Source organism: Chiloscyllium punctatum, chromosome 35, assembly GCF_047496795.1.
Source record: "Chiloscyllium punctatum isolate Juve2018m chromosome 35, sChiPun1.3, whole genome shotgun sequence".
NCBI lineage: Eukaryota > Metazoa > Chordata > Chondrichthyes > Orectolobiformes > Hemiscylliidae > Chiloscyllium > Chiloscyllium punctatum.
The window spans coordinates 15,204,724-15,224,867 of record NC_092773.1 but is presented as its reverse complement, the minus strand read 5'-3'; the positions used below and the strand labels follow the sequence as shown (position 1 = coordinate 15,224,867).

General features: G+C 43.0%; 1 protein-coding gene across 1 annotated transcript; it reads right to left on the bottom strand.

Annotated features, from left to right (window-relative positions):
- Positions 1 to 543: 543 nt before the first annotated feature.
- pold2 (polymerase (DNA directed), delta 2, regulatory subunit) lies at positions 544 to 19,962 on the bottom strand. Its single transcript, XM_072554041.1, has 10 exons — positions 19,737 to 19,962; positions 19,356 to 19,477; positions 10,164 to 10,287; positions 8,816 to 8,930; positions 8,157 to 8,355; positions 5,057 to 5,137; positions 4,725 to 4,882; positions 4,295 to 4,422; positions 3,893 to 3,994; positions 544 to 1,878 (listed from the first exon to the last, which is right to left on the bottom strand). Exons 1-10 carry the CDS (start codon positions 19,960 to 19,962, stop codon positions 1,721 to 1,723), a joined length of 1,413 nt encoding a protein of 470 aa, XP_072410142.1. The 3' UTR covers positions 544 to 1,720.
- Between the last annotated feature and the right edge of the window lie 182 nt (positions 19,963 to 20,144).

The window sequence follows — 20,144 nt, the reverse complement described above, 5'->3', positions numbered from 1 at the left end:
GAACTTGGGAATCAAACTCTTCTTTTGTGTGGCTGCGATGGAGGAATGAAATTGTGGGGAGTTGTTCAGTGGCAGATCCAGTCCATTTCCACAGCCATGGCAATTGCGGCTTGAACAACTGTTACAGCGATGAACTGGGGTCCCTTCTATTCTTCTGATGTTTTAACAGTGTCTGCAATGGCAAAAGAGGAAATGATCTCTCAGCCCTCAGGAGTTAGTTTGAACAGTCAATCAGTTCTTGGAAGTTGAGATGGACACCTATCCTCGAGTTGGGTCAGCTATGGTAGCAATTGGACTATCAGCAGCAACAATTTGGCTTTGGCAGATATGATGTTTTGGGGCCAGTCAGCAGCGGGGGTGCCTCAGCATGCTGCTTCTTCAATGTCGTGGCCTCTGCCAGCTTTTGACAGATGTGACCTTCTGCGTTTAGTTCGTGGTGACAGGGGCTGCGTCAGCTCTTTTCATCCTTGCATTTGCAGCGGAAGGAACTGGTGTGGCAGCACATTATTTAGCAAATCAAGAAGCTGTGTATGGAACAGAAAATGAAATTTGTCCGAAGAATATCTGATTTATTTTTCATAATTTATGAAACTAAAACAGCACTGGCTTAAAACAGCATCAACATACACATTTTACTGTATTTCCATAAATACATGTAGCAAGTAATTAATATTACCATCTCCTGGCAGCCTTGGAATTCTGCAGATGTTTGCTCTTCAAGTAATACTTCTATTATTCCTGCCCAAGTGTGTCACACTATTGTTCATTTAATTTTTGGAAAGTCAACACACAGGTTTGTTTACAAAGCCAAATCATAATCTAGAATAAAATACAAACAAAATATCATACTTGCTGTGTGATAGCACCTACACCAGACACCATGACAGATTAAAACTGTCCTACTAAAATCAGAGAAGTTGAGTTCTTGAAATAGTAGACTGTATAGGATGACAGAAAAGTAATTTGAATTTCCCCTTGAAGATATTAGGCGCTATGGAAGTGCCTTTTATTTTGTACATCCAGTTAAACATATAATGGATCAACTTATAGGATTCCAACATTTTTTATGGTATAAACTGTTTTAAGAAATACCCAACACAGCACACAACTAAAAGACATCGTCTCCTATTCAAGTTTATCCTGTCAGGAGCATTTTAACTTTCGGTGGTACAAGCGAGCAAAGGGATTAGTCCAATGAGTTCCATCAAAACAATTGAATATGTCGAGACTCAGAAACCCCAGGGACCAATTAAAAAGAAAGCACCAAGTGCAAGTTACCAACTTAAAAATGTTTCATGCATTATATCCCCAGAGGTTTAAGTCTAAGAATTTCAGCATGTTGTCACTAATTAGACATGCTGTCAAGTGTCTCACTCATGATTAACATGATACTGTTTTTATTTGAAAAACATGCAATTGAGGCAAGGTTAAGGGACTGAGTTCACTTTCAAAACTAAAGCCGAAAACATGACGATGATTTAAAATCTTTCAGTGTTGCCTTTGCAGAATGAAAAAGATGTAGAAACAAGTTACCACGCAGCATGGTTCTCCAACATTAGTCCCTCTGAACACCAACGGCAGGAGTGTTACAAAGGATGTGCAATTGACTTCCACAATTGACTTCCCCTCCTGTGCAGAGTGGGCAATCTGCATCTTGCTTGCTAGTGTCAGAGGATGAAAAGTCACATGAAACCTTTTTTAAACAAATATGTCTTCACGGTCAGTGACTGACATCCATCTCGACGTCATCATCCCCAGCACTGAAAGCAGAGAAGCTGATTGGTTGACACTCAAGAGTCCGAAGGTTCACCAGACAAGCTTTTTGTGTTGTAGAAAATTCTGGGACAGCAACCAAGAGTACCCGTTGTCCTTCTACACCTGGGAACAGAGAGTATTTTCCTTAATTACTCCACAATTCTGAAAAAATAACCTATTCAAAAACTAAACAAAGTGGGAAAAGGGCCAGCTGCTTCTTTTTGTTATTTCTTAATGTTTCCTCTACCCACACCAAACAGGTCCAAGTTAGAGGAACAAGGGCTGCATTCAAACAATTGATGCATTTTCCAGTTATGAAAAATGAGATGCTCTTCCTATAACTGCTCAAGAATGGCGATTTTGAAGCAACATCAAACTGGGTATACATTGTTCACATAAATCCCCTCTTAAAATTCTTTTTTGAAATGCAGGAATCACTTGCTAGTCTGAGCAAACACTCAAAATCATATCCTAAAGAGGCAACGATGTTGCTGTGCACACAACGACATGTGGGACAAACCAGCTAAAGGACATAAACAAACAAACTTTTCATTCCAGAATTCAAATTTCACCAGTGATCACGGGGTGAATCAAACCCATGTCCCCAGCACATTAGAATGGGGTTCTAATTCACTTGTCTCTTGAAGTAATGATGACACCACTACCGCTTTGCCAAGAGGCTTCTGCAGGTCATTCCACAAGTTTTCTTGAAGAGTGAACATTTTCCAAGTAAACATCTCAAGAACTTGTGTAGCGCTGGCTACTGAATTATTTCATTCATAAACTGTGTAACTGCTGTTTGAAAGAAACCACAATGTATTCATCTACAGCATAATACTGCAGATGTGAGAAAAAAACAAATCAAAAATATAAAAAGCAACACAAAAGCAGCAGCATGGTGGCACAGTGGTTAGCACTGCTGCCTCACAGCGCCAGAGACCCAGGTTCAGTTCCCACCTCGGGCAACTGTCTATGTGGAGTTTGCACATTCTCCCCGTGTCTGTGTCGGTTTCCTCCCACAATCCAAAGATGTGCAGGTTCGGTGAACTGGCCATGCTAAATTACCCGTAGTGTTAGGTGAAGGGATAAATGTAGGGGAATGGGTCTGAGTGGGTTGCTCTTCGGAGGGTCGGTGTGGACTTGTTGGGCCGAAGGGCCTGTTTCCACACTGTAAGCAATCTGATCAAAATAATTACATATGAGAGAATTATAACGTGGTCGAAGTGAAAGCAATAGGATATTAAAGAATAAATAAAATCAGAGATGTGAAAGCCATACAGAAGAAAATAGTTCATGGGAAAACAAAGGGCGACTTGGAAAACTGGCAACATAACACAGGCTCCAGTGATACGATCGCTGATTAAAAAAATGCTCAAAATTGCAGAATCAACCTTCCTTCACTCATGTTTCCCTTAGTACTAACCTGTTTATCCCTCTTCTTACATGTACACTTTTGCCAGAAACTATGTCAAAACTGAAGGAGGTCCTTTTCAACACCTATGCTAACAAGTGAGCAACATGTAAACAGAAAATACTTATTTTTTGAAAACCCAACACATTGCACCCATTAGAGTATGTGCATTCTACTCTGGTGAAACCACAAATCATTGCCTCATAAATTGTAGACCGAAATGGTTCACTTTACAATCAAGTATGTCCTAAATATATTGCTGTTAGCTTTGAAACTGTGACAAATACAAAACGAAATTTGAGACATCCATTTGTGGCAGCCCCCTGAATGTGTCTAACAACTTAAATGATCTGTTTAGATACAATTTTTGCAAATCACAAGACAAATTCTCAGAGTGAAAATATTGAAAGGTCAAAAATTTGACTTCCAGAATCATGCCTCTTGAATCAAAATCCATTGAAAGTTGTTAAAGATAGCATATCGTGATCGTGTGAATTTATTTTAAAGCACCTCGGGAGTCCAAATATTGTGTCCTGAAAAATGTCCACAATATTGATCTCCTCCAGCATTCAAGTATGAACACACAGTTCCAACTGTTCAAAACCATTGGAATTTCAACAATCCTCCCAATCTCCCTTTCTGATTTTTAACTGCAACACTCTTCAAACCTCCTGCCCAAACAGAAATCATGCACAAAGTATGCCTTCCAACAAATTCGGTGCTCACCTTTTAGAATTTTTGATTGGAATGATGGAGCATTGCCACAGAAGTAAACATGTGGACACTCCTCAAAAATGAATGGATCATTCATGTAGAATGGGTAACATCCTAGAAATTTTAAAAAAAGATAAACATGTTCATTATTCCAAAACTACCACTTCAACAGAATACTAAATGACAAATAATTTAAATACACATTTAGAAAATTATATTCCGGACAAGTGTGGATCTGATCAACCATAGCCCCAAGTAAATCATAAATACTGTCTCATTTGAAAACTGCATTTGAACAAAGTTCTAAGGAATATCTTTCACAAAACAAAAAATTAACATATATTACTTAAAAGATGACAGACACTCCTGACAAGTACAGTTTTCCAAAATAAACTTTGTTCTTGAAGTACTTACCAAGTGTATCCGGCGAGGTGGGACTCATGTGGCCAATCCGTAAAGTCCACTCCAAGATCTCAAGATGATCCTCCATCGAACTGTAGCAGAAAATGTCCTTCACATTCTGTCCAGATGTTCCCAGGAACCTGAGCAGAAGGACATGAAGCATAGCCTTTCACTTTTGGATTAATAAAATACATCAACAGACATGTTTTTTTTTTGTTGCTTCTTGAATTCAGTTTTGAGTTACTTCAAATATTCATTCATGGGAAATGGGCACCAGTGGCTGGGACAGCAGTTAGTGCAATCTGAAGGTGCCCTTCAGAAGGTGATCGTGAAGTGCAACTTCATGCTTCACATGAAGGGAACAGTTATAGCCATGTTTATCAGAATCATTTCAATTTCAGCCATCTCTATTGTTGCACTCCGAATCTTCCTGCAATCGTACCTTACTCCATCAATGTCTGCTTGATAAGGGTTGGTGACAAGCTGCATTGTGGGATAAGTCATAGCCTGCGGAAACATACAATGGTGGAGTGGTTGCTGTGGCAAGGTGTAATTTGTTGGATCAAATTCCCCAGGCATACAATCGACAGGAACCGAGGCCTGCAGTAAACAAAGAAAAAAAGATAGTGCATACTTGAATGAACGTGCACACTGCTGGGCAACAACAATTTATTCAGCTAAACATGCAGTTTAAACCAACTGTATTTCCCAACAGATATGTTCAGCGCACACAGTGCCAGCAGCAGAAAGCTATGAACCGAATTAAATACGCACACTTAGCTGCACCAGGATCTCATCGAGCATTTTAATGGCTTCCACGCTGGCTGCCTGAGTCTTCTTTGTTAGATACTTGGCCTGGAACACATATTCGATGACAAAGTTATAATGACACACAGTCACGATCTGATATCAACCAAAATTGCATTACGTCTCAGAAGCTAGATAGCCAAAGATTAGTGCCCCCAACAATAATTGGAAGAATCAGAGCATTTGAGGTAAACCAAGACTTTTTCTTTTCCCTCTGTGGAGTCAGATAACTCAGAAACAGACTCTTTGGTCCAACCAGACCATGCAGAACGTAATCCCAACCTAATCTCATGCCACGTGCCTGTTCCTGGTTCAAAACTCTCCATACCTTGGCTATTCAAGCCTTTATCTAAGGGTCTTTCAAATGTTCTAACTGTGCCCACATCCACCACTGCTTCATGAGCTACATTCCACACCAAAAACAACCGAGAAACGTTGCCCTCGTATCTTTTTAAAATCTCTGTCCTCTCACCTTAAAAGTCTGCCTAGTCTTGAAATCCACAAGCCTAGGGAAAAGACACCTACCATTAACTCTAGCTCAAGCTATCGTGATTTTATAAACTTCTCCGAGCTCACCTCTCAACCTCTTCAGTTGCAGTGAGAACTGCATATGCTAGGGGGAAGGTAGCCGAGAAGGCAATAGGTAGATGCAGGTATGGGATAATAGCGATAGGTCGGTGGGGAGGGTGGAGCGGATCGGTGGAAGGAAAATAGACAGGTAGGACAGGGCAAGAGGGCATTGCCAAGTTGGAGGGTTTGATGTGGGATTGCCGGGGCAGATTTGGAAACCAGCGAAACCGATGTTGATGCTGTGTGGTTAAAGGGTCCCAAGGAGAAAAAGGAGGTGTCCGCCCTCCAATTGTCAGGTAACTTGAAGTCGACAGTGGAGGCGTCCCAGGACCTGCATGATCTTGGTGGAGCAGGAGCGGGAGTGGAAGAGGCTGGCAATATGGTAGTGGGGCTGTTTGATGCATGTATCCCAGAGATGTTCCGTGAAACACTGAGTTAGCGGCCTGTCTCCCTGATGTCAAGGAGACCACATTGAGAGCAATGGACACAGTAGATGAGATGGGTGGATGTGCAGGAACATCTCTGCCGCATGTGAAATGATCCTTTGGAGAAAAAGGCAGGGTTGGTGCGTGTCTAGCTGTGGAAGATGGACTGTTCCACATATCCTACGAACAGGCAGGCATAGCGGGGGCCCTTGTGGGTGCCGAAGCCTATCCCTTTATTCTGCAGGAAGTGGGAGGATTTGAAGGAGAAGTTGAGGGTAAGGACCAGTTCAACCATTTGAATGTGTGGGTCGGTGGAAGTGTACTGGTTGTTGGGTCGGCAGTAGAGAAACAAACCGAAGGCTTGGAGGTTTTTGCCATGCCGGATGGTCGCAAAGAGGGACTGGATGTCCGTAGTGAAGATGAGACGTTGGGGGCCAGGGAAACGAAAGCCATGGAGGAGGTGGAAGGCATGGGTGGTATCCTGAATGGAGGTGAGGAGTTTCTCATGGTTTGGCAATAGCAAGTGGGGTCGTGGTTAAAGTGGAGATAGGAGGTGTCTATGAGTTGGCACCTGGCTTCAGAAGTTGCGTCTATGACAGTGTAAGCGGAAGCAGTGCTTTTGGCAAAGTGTGCAGGGACAGCACGATTGTCTCTGGTGAGTGAGATCGGGGTGGGGGGGGTGGGAGAGAGAAGAAGTGACATCAGCATAAAACCATTCTGACTGTCCCTAATCAATTTTTGCCTCTTTAAATGCTTACAAATCCCATGTTTTAGAATGACCTCCAACAACTTAGCAACAGCCAATGTCAGATTGACAGGTCTATAGTTCCCTGGTTTCTCCTTACAATCCTTCTTAAACAATGGCACAATATTAGCCTCCCTCCAGTCATTCAGCATCTCACCCAAAATTAAACAGGATGCACTCACTTCTACAATGGGCCCCACAATTTCCTCCCTTAGTTCCCACAGCATTCTGGAATACATTTGGTCAGGTCCTGTACACTTAGCCACCTTTATATTCCCTAATACCTCCAGAACTTTGGGCAGCACGGTGGCACAGTGGTTAGCACTGCTGCCTCACAGCGCCAGAGATCCGGGTTCAATTCCCGACTCAGGCGACTGACTGTGTGGAGTTTGCACATTCTCCCAGTGTCTGCGTGGGTTTCCTCCGGATGCTCCGATTTCCTCCCACAGTCCAAAGATGTGCAGGTCAGGTGAATTGGCCATGCTAAATTGCCCGTAGTCTTAGGTAAAAGGGATAAATGTAGGGGAATGGGTGGGTTGCGTTTCGGCGGGTCGGTGTGGACGTGTTGGGCCGAAGGGCCTGTTTCCGCACGAAGTAACCTAATCTAACTTCCTCTTCAACATTTATTTTCCAGAGTTCTCCAGCCTCCACTTTGATGAGCATTCTGAGAATATAATGGCACAGGTATTCCTATGGCCAGAGAGTCTTTTATGCAGCACAGACATGAGTTGCAGACCTGACCTGACAGAATCCTTGCATAGCAAACTGTAAGGGAAACACCCAAGGAGATAAAGATTTCTGTGGGCAATTCTACGACATTACTCCAGAAGTATCAGTTTAAATTGAACAAGTCAGAGGGTTCAGATGGAATAAATCATAATTGTGGGAAAGTTGACAATGACAACACTTCAATACTATTAAACTGACTCCTACAATAAACCACAATTCCTCACATATGCCTTGCAGCATAATCCCCATGCCAAGCAGAATCCAAACCTCCTGCCAGAAACACAGCACTCTTTTTTTTGTATAAAAAAGTAGAAACACAGTTACAATTGGACTTGAATTACCATGCCTTGGAAAATCTGGCCTCATATTCCATGTCTAAGTGCACAAGACCTCAACAAATCACACTGACAACTGCCAAGGCGGGAGCAGATTAATACTTGGCTTTTTAGAAGATTTTGTGACATCTGCCTGTTTCAGTTGCCACTTTTGTATTAATGTACAAATTTCCATGTTCAGAAACATGATTAACAAAGCTTTGCGTCCATTTGTTACAAGTAACAGGAGAACACAATAACATGGTGAAACACCAGCTGCTCACCTTGATGAAGGAGTCTTTATCCTGTGTGTTCCGACTGAGAAGATTTCCTGCTAAAATCACACGAGAGATTTTTGCAGCACTGCTCTGCTCACCCTCATCTCCCAACTGACCTGTTACCATGTCAATGAGAAGCTGCATGCCAAGAAGACTTTCTGCATTCTTTCCACCCAGGCCAAGACCAGAGGCTAATATTACATACCTTTAAACAGCAAAATAGCACACAATTAATTCTCATACTGCTTAAATTCTGTATATAATTTAAAGGTTGCTAAGAATGGCAAATAAAATTCATCATGCAATTTGCTCACCATGAAATGTTCCAAGTTCTAAGCCATCAAGGTCAGTCAAACAAAACCTTTAAGCTCGGAGTCATGTTATAAGGAAGAATACCGAAAGCAGCATTTAAATGTGGCCAATGAGTCGAACAGTGTGGCACTGAAAGAGCACAGGTCAGGCAGAAATGTACAATTCCTGATGAAGGGCTTATGCCCGAATCGTCGAATCTCCTACTCCTCGATGCTGCCTGACCAGCTGTGCTTTTCCAGGGTCACAGTTGTCAACGCTGACTCTCCAGCATCTGCAGTCCTCACTTTCACTTAATATTGCAAACTAATTAATTCATGTCTCAAAAATCCATGATGTACAAGTGTTTTGCTCACCTATCAGTGTTTGGACCTGCCATTTGCCGCTGTGGTGGAATGTCAGTGGTACAAATATCTTCTACCAAAAATTTTCCATCACCCTGTTCAGCACCAAGTAATGCAATAACTGCACCTGGTAAACAAACCACAAGGACAAGGTTGTTATGTACCAGATCAAACCCTCTCAAAAAATATCAAGGGACTAAGTCTGGACACTAAGCTTTCTTATTTACAGCCAAGTGCAAGGCGTTGTGTTACAAATGTGATTCGATTGATCAAACTATGCAGCTTTAAACAAAACACATTTCAGTCTGAAACCACAGTTCAAATATTTTTTTAAAAATGTGGCACAACTTTAACTGGATCTAAATACCTAACAAAATTATGTATTATTTAACTGCTACTCAAGTGTTCCAGTAGAGCAGCATCCCACAGACACACCCTTGGTAAAGGCAAATTCAGCAAATCAAATTACCCTTACTTACTATCACCCTCCATTTCAGAAGGAACACAGGCAGAATGAATCCAGCAAGGACAGAATTCAAGCTGTTTGTGGCAGCAGAGAGACAGCTGTATCTTGCCGCTACAGTCCCAAAACCCCAATTTCAACAACTGAAAGCAGAACTAACACCCTAGGTTTGTGAGCCTGACTCCACCACTAACACTTCTCTTGTCTAATTTTAACAAATCAAAGCTCTTCACTCTCTTTCCATGGAGAAGGCACCAGGTTGACAAACACCCATCTTCAAGACAAACAGGTTATTACAACTCTCTTTTAAAGGGACATATTATCACATGTTGGATTCAAGTATCAGCTCTGAGAGAAACCATTAAGGCTAATTTCAATGAGTCACACTTCAAGAAATACTCAAACGAACCAATCCCTGAGCTGACAATAAGACCGACAACAATGGATGTCAGACTTAAAAATACAAGGTCAAAAACAGTGTTAACCAACAAGAAAATACTGCAAATACTTGACATGAAGCAACATCTGTGGACAAAAACAGGTAATGTTCAAATCAACAATTCATTACACGAGGTTTAACAATAATATCTGAAGAAAAACCCTGCCTTGGTAAATGCAACTGATAATGTTTCAAGGTCAGCTGCCTTCGACAATTTTGAAACTCCATTTAGACAGTTACCAACACAACCTGCATGTGTCACTGGAAAGCTACTGGACAACTGTCACAGATAATTACATAGTAGTTTTGTCATCAAATCCAGTTGAGCACAAACAAGCAAAGCAGCCAGAAGAAATCTCTTGATCCAAAGGTACACATCAGAATACCTCTGGCACCTCTAAAATGATAGGCCTTTCGGGAATCGACCAAAATTGTTTCAACAATGCTTCCAGCCATACCTGTCACTAATTTCTGAACATCAATCTTTCCCTCCAATTTGATTCGCTGTAGCTCATCCTCTAGAATAAGCTCGTCGGATTGATCTGTGTATTTTGTACGTGCTGGTTGAGGCAACAGGTTGTGCTAAAAGCAACAAGATTTATGACATTAGGAACAACAATTAATCACCCTCAGTACACAGAGTATTCAAGTCAGAAGTGACAAAGGGGTGCAGTCATTCAACTCAGCTTGAATCAGTTTAAATTCAAAAACACATGAAACAATTAAAAGCAATTCCCAGTATCAAAAAGGATTTTTTCTTCAGAGAATGGAGTACCGGTGAGCCAAGTCACTTGCTCCAATGCACCTCGGACTAGAATTTGAGTCTCATCACATTTTAAAAGTCCAACTTGAATACGAAACAAAGAAAAACCTGATTAACTGATGAAGTCAAATCTAAATGGTGAGACAAAAGCCAAGTATGAATGGGAAAAGTGTTAGCCCAAACATAACTGCAAAAAGGTAGCTCAGGAGATCATATTTTAGTAAACAGTAAAGAGTAGCTAATAAATTGGGACAATTTAGATAATAAGAGAAAACTATATGGTAATATTAAAAACAGATCAAGTTTCTCCAAGTAGAAAAGTGAAAAACTGTTTTATCTCTCAACAGAGAGTCTGGAGAACAAAACAGATAACAAGGAAAAGGCAGAGGGGATGAACATGCATCTTTTGCATGTCTTCAGGAAACTTCCAGCAGATCCTTGAAAATTAACAGGCACTAAGGTACCTAAAACAATGAGTCACTGGAGAAAAGGTACAAGAACAATGAGACCTAATTTGACAAGTCCTCAGGACCAGATTACCTATACCATACGTGAGAATTTCAGTGAGAGGAAGGAAAATAAAACAAGAAAATGCTGAAATTAAGGTTGCACTAATATTTGCACTGAAAAAGAAAAGTTTCAGCACAAATTGTACCATGCTGAGAGTATTTGATATTTAAATATTTTGGTTTGTTAAAATACTGGTTCAGAAAATACTGGATCTTAATTCAATGTGTTTTGCAGGCTATGTAATGGGGCAGATTTTGTTTTTACATCCTAAGTGTACAATATTATGTCCTTTTTAAAACTATCAAACTTGCATCCTTAAAACAAACTGATTAAGTGCCTTGAGCTCCTGATGTGTTTGCAATTCTACAATGCCTGTTTAAAAACAAACGGTTGGGTCAGTGGTCCTGCTTTCACCAGATGACAGTATTGTATTATAATCTTTGCTGCTGTGTTTTTAATGCAGAGTGTTGACAAAAAGAACAGTGCATTTTCAGTTTGATGTTTTAAGATTTGAGAGAATATCAGAACTTGAGGCTGAATTGGTTCAGTTCTGTTCATTATTGTTAAGACTTCATTGGCCCCCTTCATATTGCAAATTCAAAGAGGCTGATCTCTACTGAAATTGTCACCGGAAGTTTGACTGTTCATACTTGGGAAATTTCATTTGGAAAACATACTTTAAAATATTCAGCATTTGTTTCCCACAAGTGTTTAAGATTTAAAGCTTCACTGAAACCACCTCTTTAATTGCTAAATGTTTTCATATTTTCTTTCTGTTCCAGGCTTCTGGAATACTTATCCTGACAGAGTTCACATGAGCGAAGTATCAATTTGTTAAAAGAAAATAACTTTTGAGTAATCTAAATGGAGGCACCCAAGGGTTTGATTTTAGGAGCACTGATTGTTGTTTACAATTGACAGTATGTTATGGCAGTAGAATTTAGAAGTTTATTGATTGTACAAAAGTAGATGCTATAAATAGTGAACAGAGTAACAGACTTCAAGAATTCAAAGAACGTTAAAACAGGCAGACACAATTTTGTGTAGTTAAATGTGTGACTGTCTTTATGCTGTTAACCACCTTGATAAGGAGGGAATGAGAAAGGAAGTGCAAAGATACTTCTGTAGAATTTCCCCATTTGCAGGTTAAGCACTCCTTCGGAGCACCGTCTACCCCTCTGCAACCTGATCCAACGGATTCAGTCAGCTCCCCAGTCATGACCATGAGAAGAAGCTAACAACAGTGAAGAGGAGGTCTGTACAATTTTTGTCAGTGGCCTTCCTATGGATATTAAACCATGCGGATTTTACCTTGTCTTTCAATCATTTAGGGGATATGAAGGTTCACTGATCAAACTAACATGACAACAGCCAGTTGGCTTTGTTAGATTTCAACAGCAGAGCAGGAGCAGATGTAGCAAAGAATGCTGCATTCACTTAGCCTGCAGTTTGCAGCTGCTGCACTGCACACTCAAATGCGCTGGTATCCTCCATCTGAAATATCTCCAGAAGGATGAAAGTCTCTTCAGTTTTGTTAAGTATTTAACTGCCATTATTCACGAATTTGGATTTCTCTGTGGAGTGATGCACAAGGACAGACTGAATTTTGTTTTCAGGTTGGACTTTACTGAAGGAAATTTGGGAGAACTGGCTTGTTTCCACTGGACTTGGAGGGGATGGAGTGGTCACCAAGGAGTGTAGATTTAAGAACTTTACTGGTAAATTATTCTTCCACATGGGTGGATTCTTAGAATTCTATTTCATGACACAGACTAGTAATTTTTGTTATTACAATCACTATATGCAGTGTGTCAGTAACTTGCTTAAGTATTGGCTGTCAGCATCTTATGAAAGCTGGTAATACCATTGGTTATCATGAAATGATAAAGAGGGGAAGAGAATGTGTATATGGTACAAGCAGGCAGTGAAAAAGTTGAGTTTTGTGAAACAAGAAGTTCAGCTGAGCATGATTCAGATCTGCTTAGAACTTAGGTAACAATGGAGTGCTGGAGGTAAGGGTAATGGGTTAACAAGGTGGAAAAACATGCATTATTTCAAGTCAGTTAATCACTGTGTAACAGCAGATGGTTTACTCTTTATTAGTTATTCTCTCACACTCAGGGCCCGGAATAAAGATGAAAGAGATAAAACTATACCATGTCTCTGAGTGCTTTGCTTTGATTGAGGATGGAAGCGGGACAAGGGAAGAAAGATATAAAAGGGACCTAAGAGGCAACTTTTTCACGCAGAGGGTGGTACGTGCATGGAATGAGCTTCCAGAGGAAGTGATGGAGGCTGGTACAATTACAACATTTAAAAGGCATCTGGATGGGTATATGAAGAGGAAGGGTTGCCAGGGACATGGGCCAAGTGCTGGCAAATGGGACTGCATTAATTTCGGCTATCTGGTTGGCATGGATGAGTTATGCCAAAGGGTCTGTTTCCATGCTGCACATCTATGATTCCTCCAAAATTCATTTCCAAATCATTAACATAAATGTCAAAACGTGGATCCAGCACTGACCCTTATGGCATATTGCTGGTCACAGATCTGCAGTTCGAAACAAACCCCTCCACCACCATCATGTCTTCCATCTTTCAGCCAGTTTCATTTCCAATTGGCTATCTTCCCCCTGGAGTCCACATGACCTAACGAGAAATTCCTTCCTTAGCATGCTACTTCATTTTGGGATACACCTCATCAGGCCTCTGGGATTTATCCACCTTTCTGCATTTTAACATGCTCAGCATCTCCTCTTCTGGAATATGGACACTTTTCAAAATATCATAATTTATTTTTCCAAGTCCTGCAGTTTCCATAGCGTTCTCCAGAGTCAATACTGACACAACATAATCATTTACTATCTTACCCATCTCCTGCGATCCCACACACGTGGCTATTGAATTACTTCTGCAACACAGAACATTTCATTTGCCTTTAATTAAGAACAAGTTAGAGCCTAGGTTATCTCCTTGATACATATCAAAGGGTTTTGGTGTGGTCCATAACACAAAAACAGAGCTGGTGATCTGTCCCTCCTTTTCTCTCATTGGTAAGTAGTTCTTCTCTTGAATATCCATGTCAGGTTTTAGGGAATTTGAAGCGTATGGGAGAGAGCAAGTAGGGAACTGAAAGATCTCAAATGTGGATTAACTACCTGGACCAGATAACCAACATTCCAGAGTTCTTAAGGAAAGAGTGAAGGAGATTGTCGAGACACCGTTGGTGATCTTTCAGGGATCACTGGTGTCAGGAAGAGTCCCAGATGACTGGAAAATGGCCAATGTAACACTCCTGTTTAAAGGAAGGGATGCAAAAGACAAAATTATTGGTCAGTTGGCTTGGCCTGACCTCCGTCGACATTAACATTTTGGAGCCCTTTAAATATGAGATCGAGGAGCACCTGAAAGTGCATTGGAAAATAAGGCTGTCAGCACATCTGCATCAAGAGCAGTCAAGCGTAATCATCTGTTGGAATTCTATGAGGAGGCACCAAGCAAGTTTGATAAAGGAGAGCCAGTGGCTGTCATTTATTTGGATTTCCAGAAGGCCTTGGAGGTGATGCACATGAAACTGCTAACTAAGCTAAGAGCCCATGGTGCCTTTTTTTTAAAAAAAGATTTATTCATTTGTGAGAAGTCCGCATTGCTGGCTGGCCGGCCTTCATTGCCTATCCCTAGTTACCCTTGAGACGGTGATGGTGTGCCGCCTTCTTGAAGCGCTGCAGACTGCCTGCTTCAGGTTGACCCGTAATGCCATTAAGGAAGAAATTCCAAGATTTTGACCCAGCAACAAAGAAGGAACAGCAAGATACTTGCAATTAGAATGGTGAGAGGTTTGAAAGGGAACTTGTTGGTTGTGGCGTTCTCAGATATTTGCTGCCCTTGGCCTTCCACATGAAAGTGGTCATGGGCTGAGAAGGTGTGTAAGGATCTTGAGCGAATTTCTGATGTGCAGCTTGTAGATCGTACAGACTGTTAATACTGAACATTGGTGGTGGGAGGAGTGATTGCTTGTGGATGTAATGCCAACCAAGCAGGCTGCTTTGTTCTCAATGGTGTCAAGCTTCTCAAATACTGTTGGAACTGCACTCATCCAGGAGGATGGGAAGTATTCCATCATATTCCTGACCTGTGCCTTGGAGTTGGCAGACAGGCTTTCAGGAGTTCAGTTTCTCATCACAGTATTCATAACTTCTGACCTGTTCTTATAGCCAGTGTTTATGTAGTGAGTCCAGTTGAGTTTCTTGTCGATGACCACGGTCAATTGTCATAAAAGCCCACCTGGTTCACGGATGTCCTTCAGGAAAGGAAATCTGCCATCACCTCCGGGTCCGGCCGAGATGTCACTCCAGACCCACAGTGATGTAGTTGACTCTCAACTGCCCTCTGAGATGGTCTTGCAAGCCATTCAGTTGTACCAAAGTCACAAAGAAATTAAACTAGACAAAATTACTTGGTATTGATCTTGCACCAGAAAAGACAATGGCACAAAACAGCCCTGTCAAGCCTGCAAAGTCCTCCTTACTAACATCTGAGGGCTCTTGCCAAAATGTGGGCGGCATGGTGGCACAGTGGTTAGCACTGCTGCCTCACAGCGCCTGAGACCCGGGTTCAATTCCCGCCTCAGGCGACTGACTGTGCACGTTCTCCCCATGTCTGCGTGGGTTTCCTCCGGGTGCTCCGGTTTCCTCCCACAGTCCAAAGATGTGCAGGCCAGGTGAACTGGCCATGCTAAATTGCCCATAGTGTTAGGTAAGGGGTAAATGTAGATGTAGATGTAGGGGTATGGGTGGGTTACGCTTCGGCGGGGCGGTGTGGACTTGTTGGGCCGAAGGGCCTGTTTCCACACTAAGTAATCTAAAAAAAAACATGCTGAGACAGTCACATTCAAAGAATTATACTTTACAGATAATGCCCCAGCTATGACCATCACCATCCCTGTATGTGTCGTGTACCACCAGCAAGATGTGGACTCTGGACATTATAGTTGTGGATATGTTCGCCCAGCTGGCAAGTTGACTTGCAGACATTTCGTCCCCTGTCTTGGTGACATCTTCAGTGCTTTGGAGCTTGCAGTGAAGCGTCCAATATCTTGTGGAATTTATTTGTTTCTGTTCCTGCTGTTCGTTGTTGTGGCTGGTATACTGGGACTAAGTCTGCGTGTTTCTTGATGGAATCCATGCTTCCAGATCTTTGTTTAACTTGCCCTGTGATCATTGCATTGTCCCAGTTGAATTTGTGGTCCTTGTCATCTTTGAGTACGGCTATGAGAGACAGCTGGTCGTGGCATTCAGACACTAGCTGGTGTTCATGGATGAAGTTAGTTGTCTGTCCCCTATAGTGCTGAGTGCAGTCTTTGCATGCTATCTTGTAAACTATGTTAATCTTACATATGATGAGAATAGGGTCTTTTGTTTTTGTTCTGCTTAGACACTGAAATTAACTGCCATGTTGTTTGGTACTCTGTGCCAAATGGGAAAGACTGAGAACAAATCTAGCAATTCAAGACTGGGCATCCTTGAGATGCTGAGGGCCATCAACAGCAGCAGAATTGTACCCTAAAACAGCCTGTAAGTTTTTTGGCACAGCATATTCCCCACTCAACCATTACCATCAAGTCAGGGATCAACTTTGTTTCCATGGAGTGCAGAGGGCATGCCAGAGGCAGCACCAAGTTTTACTGAAGATGACGTGTCAACCTAAAGCTACAGTGCAGGATTACTTGCATGCCAAACAGAATAAGCAGCAAGTAATAGACAGAACTAAGCATCTCACAACCAACAGATCAGATCTCAGCTGTGCAGTACTGCCACATCCAGACAAGAAAGATAGTGGATGATTGAAGAACTCGCTGGAGGAGACAGCTCCACAAATATCCCCATCCTCAACGATGGAAGAGCCCAGCACATCAGGTAAAAGTTACGAATGAAGCTTTCACAGCAACATTCAGCCAGAAATGCCTTGTGTGGATGATCCATCTTGGCCTCCTCTCGTAGTTCCCAGCATTTAGATATCAGTCTTCAGCCTTTTCGATACACTCCAGTATATCAAGAAACAAGTGGAGACGCTGGATCCTGATAGGCCGTGGGCCCCGACAACATTCCAGCAACAGAATGGAAGACTTGCGCTCCAGAACTTACCACTCCTCTAATCAAGTTGTTCCAGTACAGTTACAGCACTGGCATCTATCGGACAACATGAGAAATTGCTCAGATATTAGAGGCAACATACTGGCATGCAAAGACTTTTGGTTAACTGGCAGAAGGCAGAAAGTGGGGATAAAGGGATCTTTTCAGGATGGCAGTCAGTTACTAGTGGAGTATCGCAAGGATCTGTGCTGGGACTACAATTATTCACGTTATATGATCAGCACAAAGTAACTGAGGGCACTGCTGCTAAGTTTGCAGATGACACAAAGAAAGATGGAGGTACAGGTCATGTTGAAGAATTGGGAAGCTACAGAAGGAGGTGGACAGGCTGGGAAAGTGCACAAACAGTGTAATGTTTCTCAATTACAATTTCAAACTCCTGCTTTACAGAAGGTCAGAACTAGCCATGGGCATGTTCCTGTAATATCAATTCCTGTAATATTTGTGTCTTGCCAAGTGGAGACCTTCCCACCACATCGGGTGTCCGTTCTTTAAGGTAATTTTCCCAATCTCGAGAAGAGGGTGTACCTTATTTGTACTCCCCATTATTACTCTGTCAGGAAGTTCCGATTGATGGAGGAGTCCAGAACCAGGGATCACCATCTTAGAATATGAAGTAAACCATTTGGGAGCTGGGGACATTGGAGCAGCCATGAAGCTGCAAGTCCCATGGACAGCAGTACATGTAAGTTGGCACATCACAGGCTGAGATTCCATCGGCAGAAGTGGAATGAATGACTACCAGGACAAGTAAAAGGACAAGGTCTGGCAGCATCTGTAAGGAGAGAAAAGAGCTGACGTTTCGAGTCTAACTGACCCTTTGTCAAAGCTGGGAGTGCAGGAAACCCCTGTGGCTCTTGCCGTGCAAAACATATATATGCTTTGGATGCTTTTGGGGAGACCAGTAAATTCATTGCACCACAGTTGATGTGGCTGCACAGGGGAGGAATAGAAAGAGTGTGAATGCAATTGTTATAGATCAATAGGAAAGGAAACAGACATGCATTTCTGTGACTCCAACTCAAAGGGAGTTACCCACATGCCAGTCAAAGTATAAACAAAGATATAACAGTGGAATACATGGCCAGAAAACACGTGTGTGTGTGTGTGTGTGTGTGTGTGTGTGTGTGTGTGTGTGTGTGTGTGTGTGTGTGTGTGTGTGTGTGTGTGTGTGTGTGTGGGGGGGGGGGGGGGGGGGGGGGGGGGGGTGTCAGATGTCTAGAATATTGGGGCTGGTTCTGGGAGAGGTGGGAGCAGTACCCAAGACTGACGTCCAAGGGCAATATTTATTCCTGTGGTTGGGGAAGATTTAAACGAGAACAATAGAGGGGTGAGAACGCAAGTTGTGTGGCAAGGGAAAGAGAAACAAGGAAGAAAGAATCTTCTGAGCAAAAGCTCTGCCTACTGGAGTTGAGAAGAATGATGTGATCTCACTGAAACATACAGGATTCTGAAGGAGCTTGACATTCTGAATTCTGAGAGAATGCTTCTCAGAAGGGAGTTTCAGACCAGAAGGGCAAGAAACAGAGGGGTTTAAGTTTGAAGTGAAGAAGTATTTCTTCTTTCAAAGGATTCAGTGACTTTGCAACTTCTTGCCACAGGGAGATGTGGGGGAAAGAGTCCTTAACAATATTTAATGCTTAGGTCGGTAAGACTCTTCACGAGGTGGGGAAATCAAGAGTTGTAGGAAGGGCAGAGAGGTAGACTTGAGCCAAGTCAGATCTGCCGTGGTACCATTCAGTGGCAGACAGGCTCAAGGTGTTGAGTAATGTTCGTCACAACTCAAGTCATATTCTTATTTCTTACAGGTCAGTGTTTTATTGTTCAACTTTCGAGTAAAGTTGTGCAGACCAGAAAACATAGACAAGGCCACAACCATTATCAGCAATCTAAATGAATGGCAGTGCACTGCAAACCAATCTAATGTGATAACAACACATAAGACTCCTGTATACTCTGCAAAATACGAAAAGGGCAATGGTTTGCACGAGTCCATACCTTTGAGCATCACCCCAGTTGGAGTGAAGGTGCACGAATTCTCATTCGTTATGTTCTAATGGTGGATGCTTCACCGCGCAAAGGAATAGGGACCTGCTGATTAAAAGGCCTAGACCTTTCGCTGGTCTGAGAGCGACGGCCAAACAAACACAAGGGTGACTGACGGTGAAACGACACGTCCTCAAGAGGCTCATACTGAGAGGGGGTCTCAAGAGCAGGACTCCTACCTCCTCACTGATTTCCCGCAGGATGGATGGTTTCAACTCCATGTGCTTGAAGAGGGTGCCAACCACACAACATTTCTGGCCGACCTGCAGCTCACACAGCTTCTTGACCGGCACATCGGCTCCTGCAGAACACAACCGGAGAGAGTCATCCGGCGCCCGGGTGAGTGAACAGCAACACTCAGCCTGACGGGGAGAGCAGCGGATCCAATCCTGAAATAAAAAAATCAACGCACCGCACAGACCGAGTATTTCACCGCGGTTCAGGACAACGCCATTCCATTCCCTGTTCAACCAACATCCATCCACCCACCGCCGGTTAGCGCCTGTCCCGTCCCCCCCACCATCTCTGCGGCTGTGCGGGGAGCTGGGGGAAACACTCACCCCACTTCTTTCTGGCGCTCTCCTCCACCAACGGGCGCATCTGCATCAACCGGGCGGCGTAGATGTGCGCGTACTGCCGCTGGAAGGAGCGCTCGCCCAGCCTGAAGCAGCCGGAGCGGTTGTTGTAGGAGCCGGCGGTGACCCGGGGGAAAGTCGGGCCCGGCTGGGCCGGGAGCGGGGCCGACAGCAGAGTCGGCTCCTGCTGCGCCGCCCGCTCGGAAAACATAACAACGTGGATGAACGGCTGCGATGGAAGGATAAAAGCCCCCCCACCCCTCTCTCAGCTCCCAGACACCGCCTGGCAGGGTTAACTTTATCGGGTTGCTCGTCTTCTCCTTGCGGTGGCTTTTGCTTTTCCCGGCTCGCGCTCGGGATGGATTTCCGTTGGGAGGTTCCCGCCAAGCGGCG

Excerpts from the sequence above, each read along its gene's own strand:
- pold2 (XM_072554041.1), bottom strand. The coding sequence starts at position 19,962 with ATGTTTTCCGAGCGGGCGGCGCAGCAGGAGCCGACTCTGCTGTCGGCC. Across the intron at positions 8,356-8,815 it reads GCAGGTCCAAACACTGATAG|GTATGTAATATTAGCCTCTG; the intron begins GTGAGCAAAACA and ends TGCTGTTTAAAG. Across the intron at positions 4,423-4,724 it reads GCAGACATTGATGGAGTAAG|GTTCCTGGGAACATCTGGAC; the intron begins GTACGATTGCAG and ends CCTTCTGCTCAG.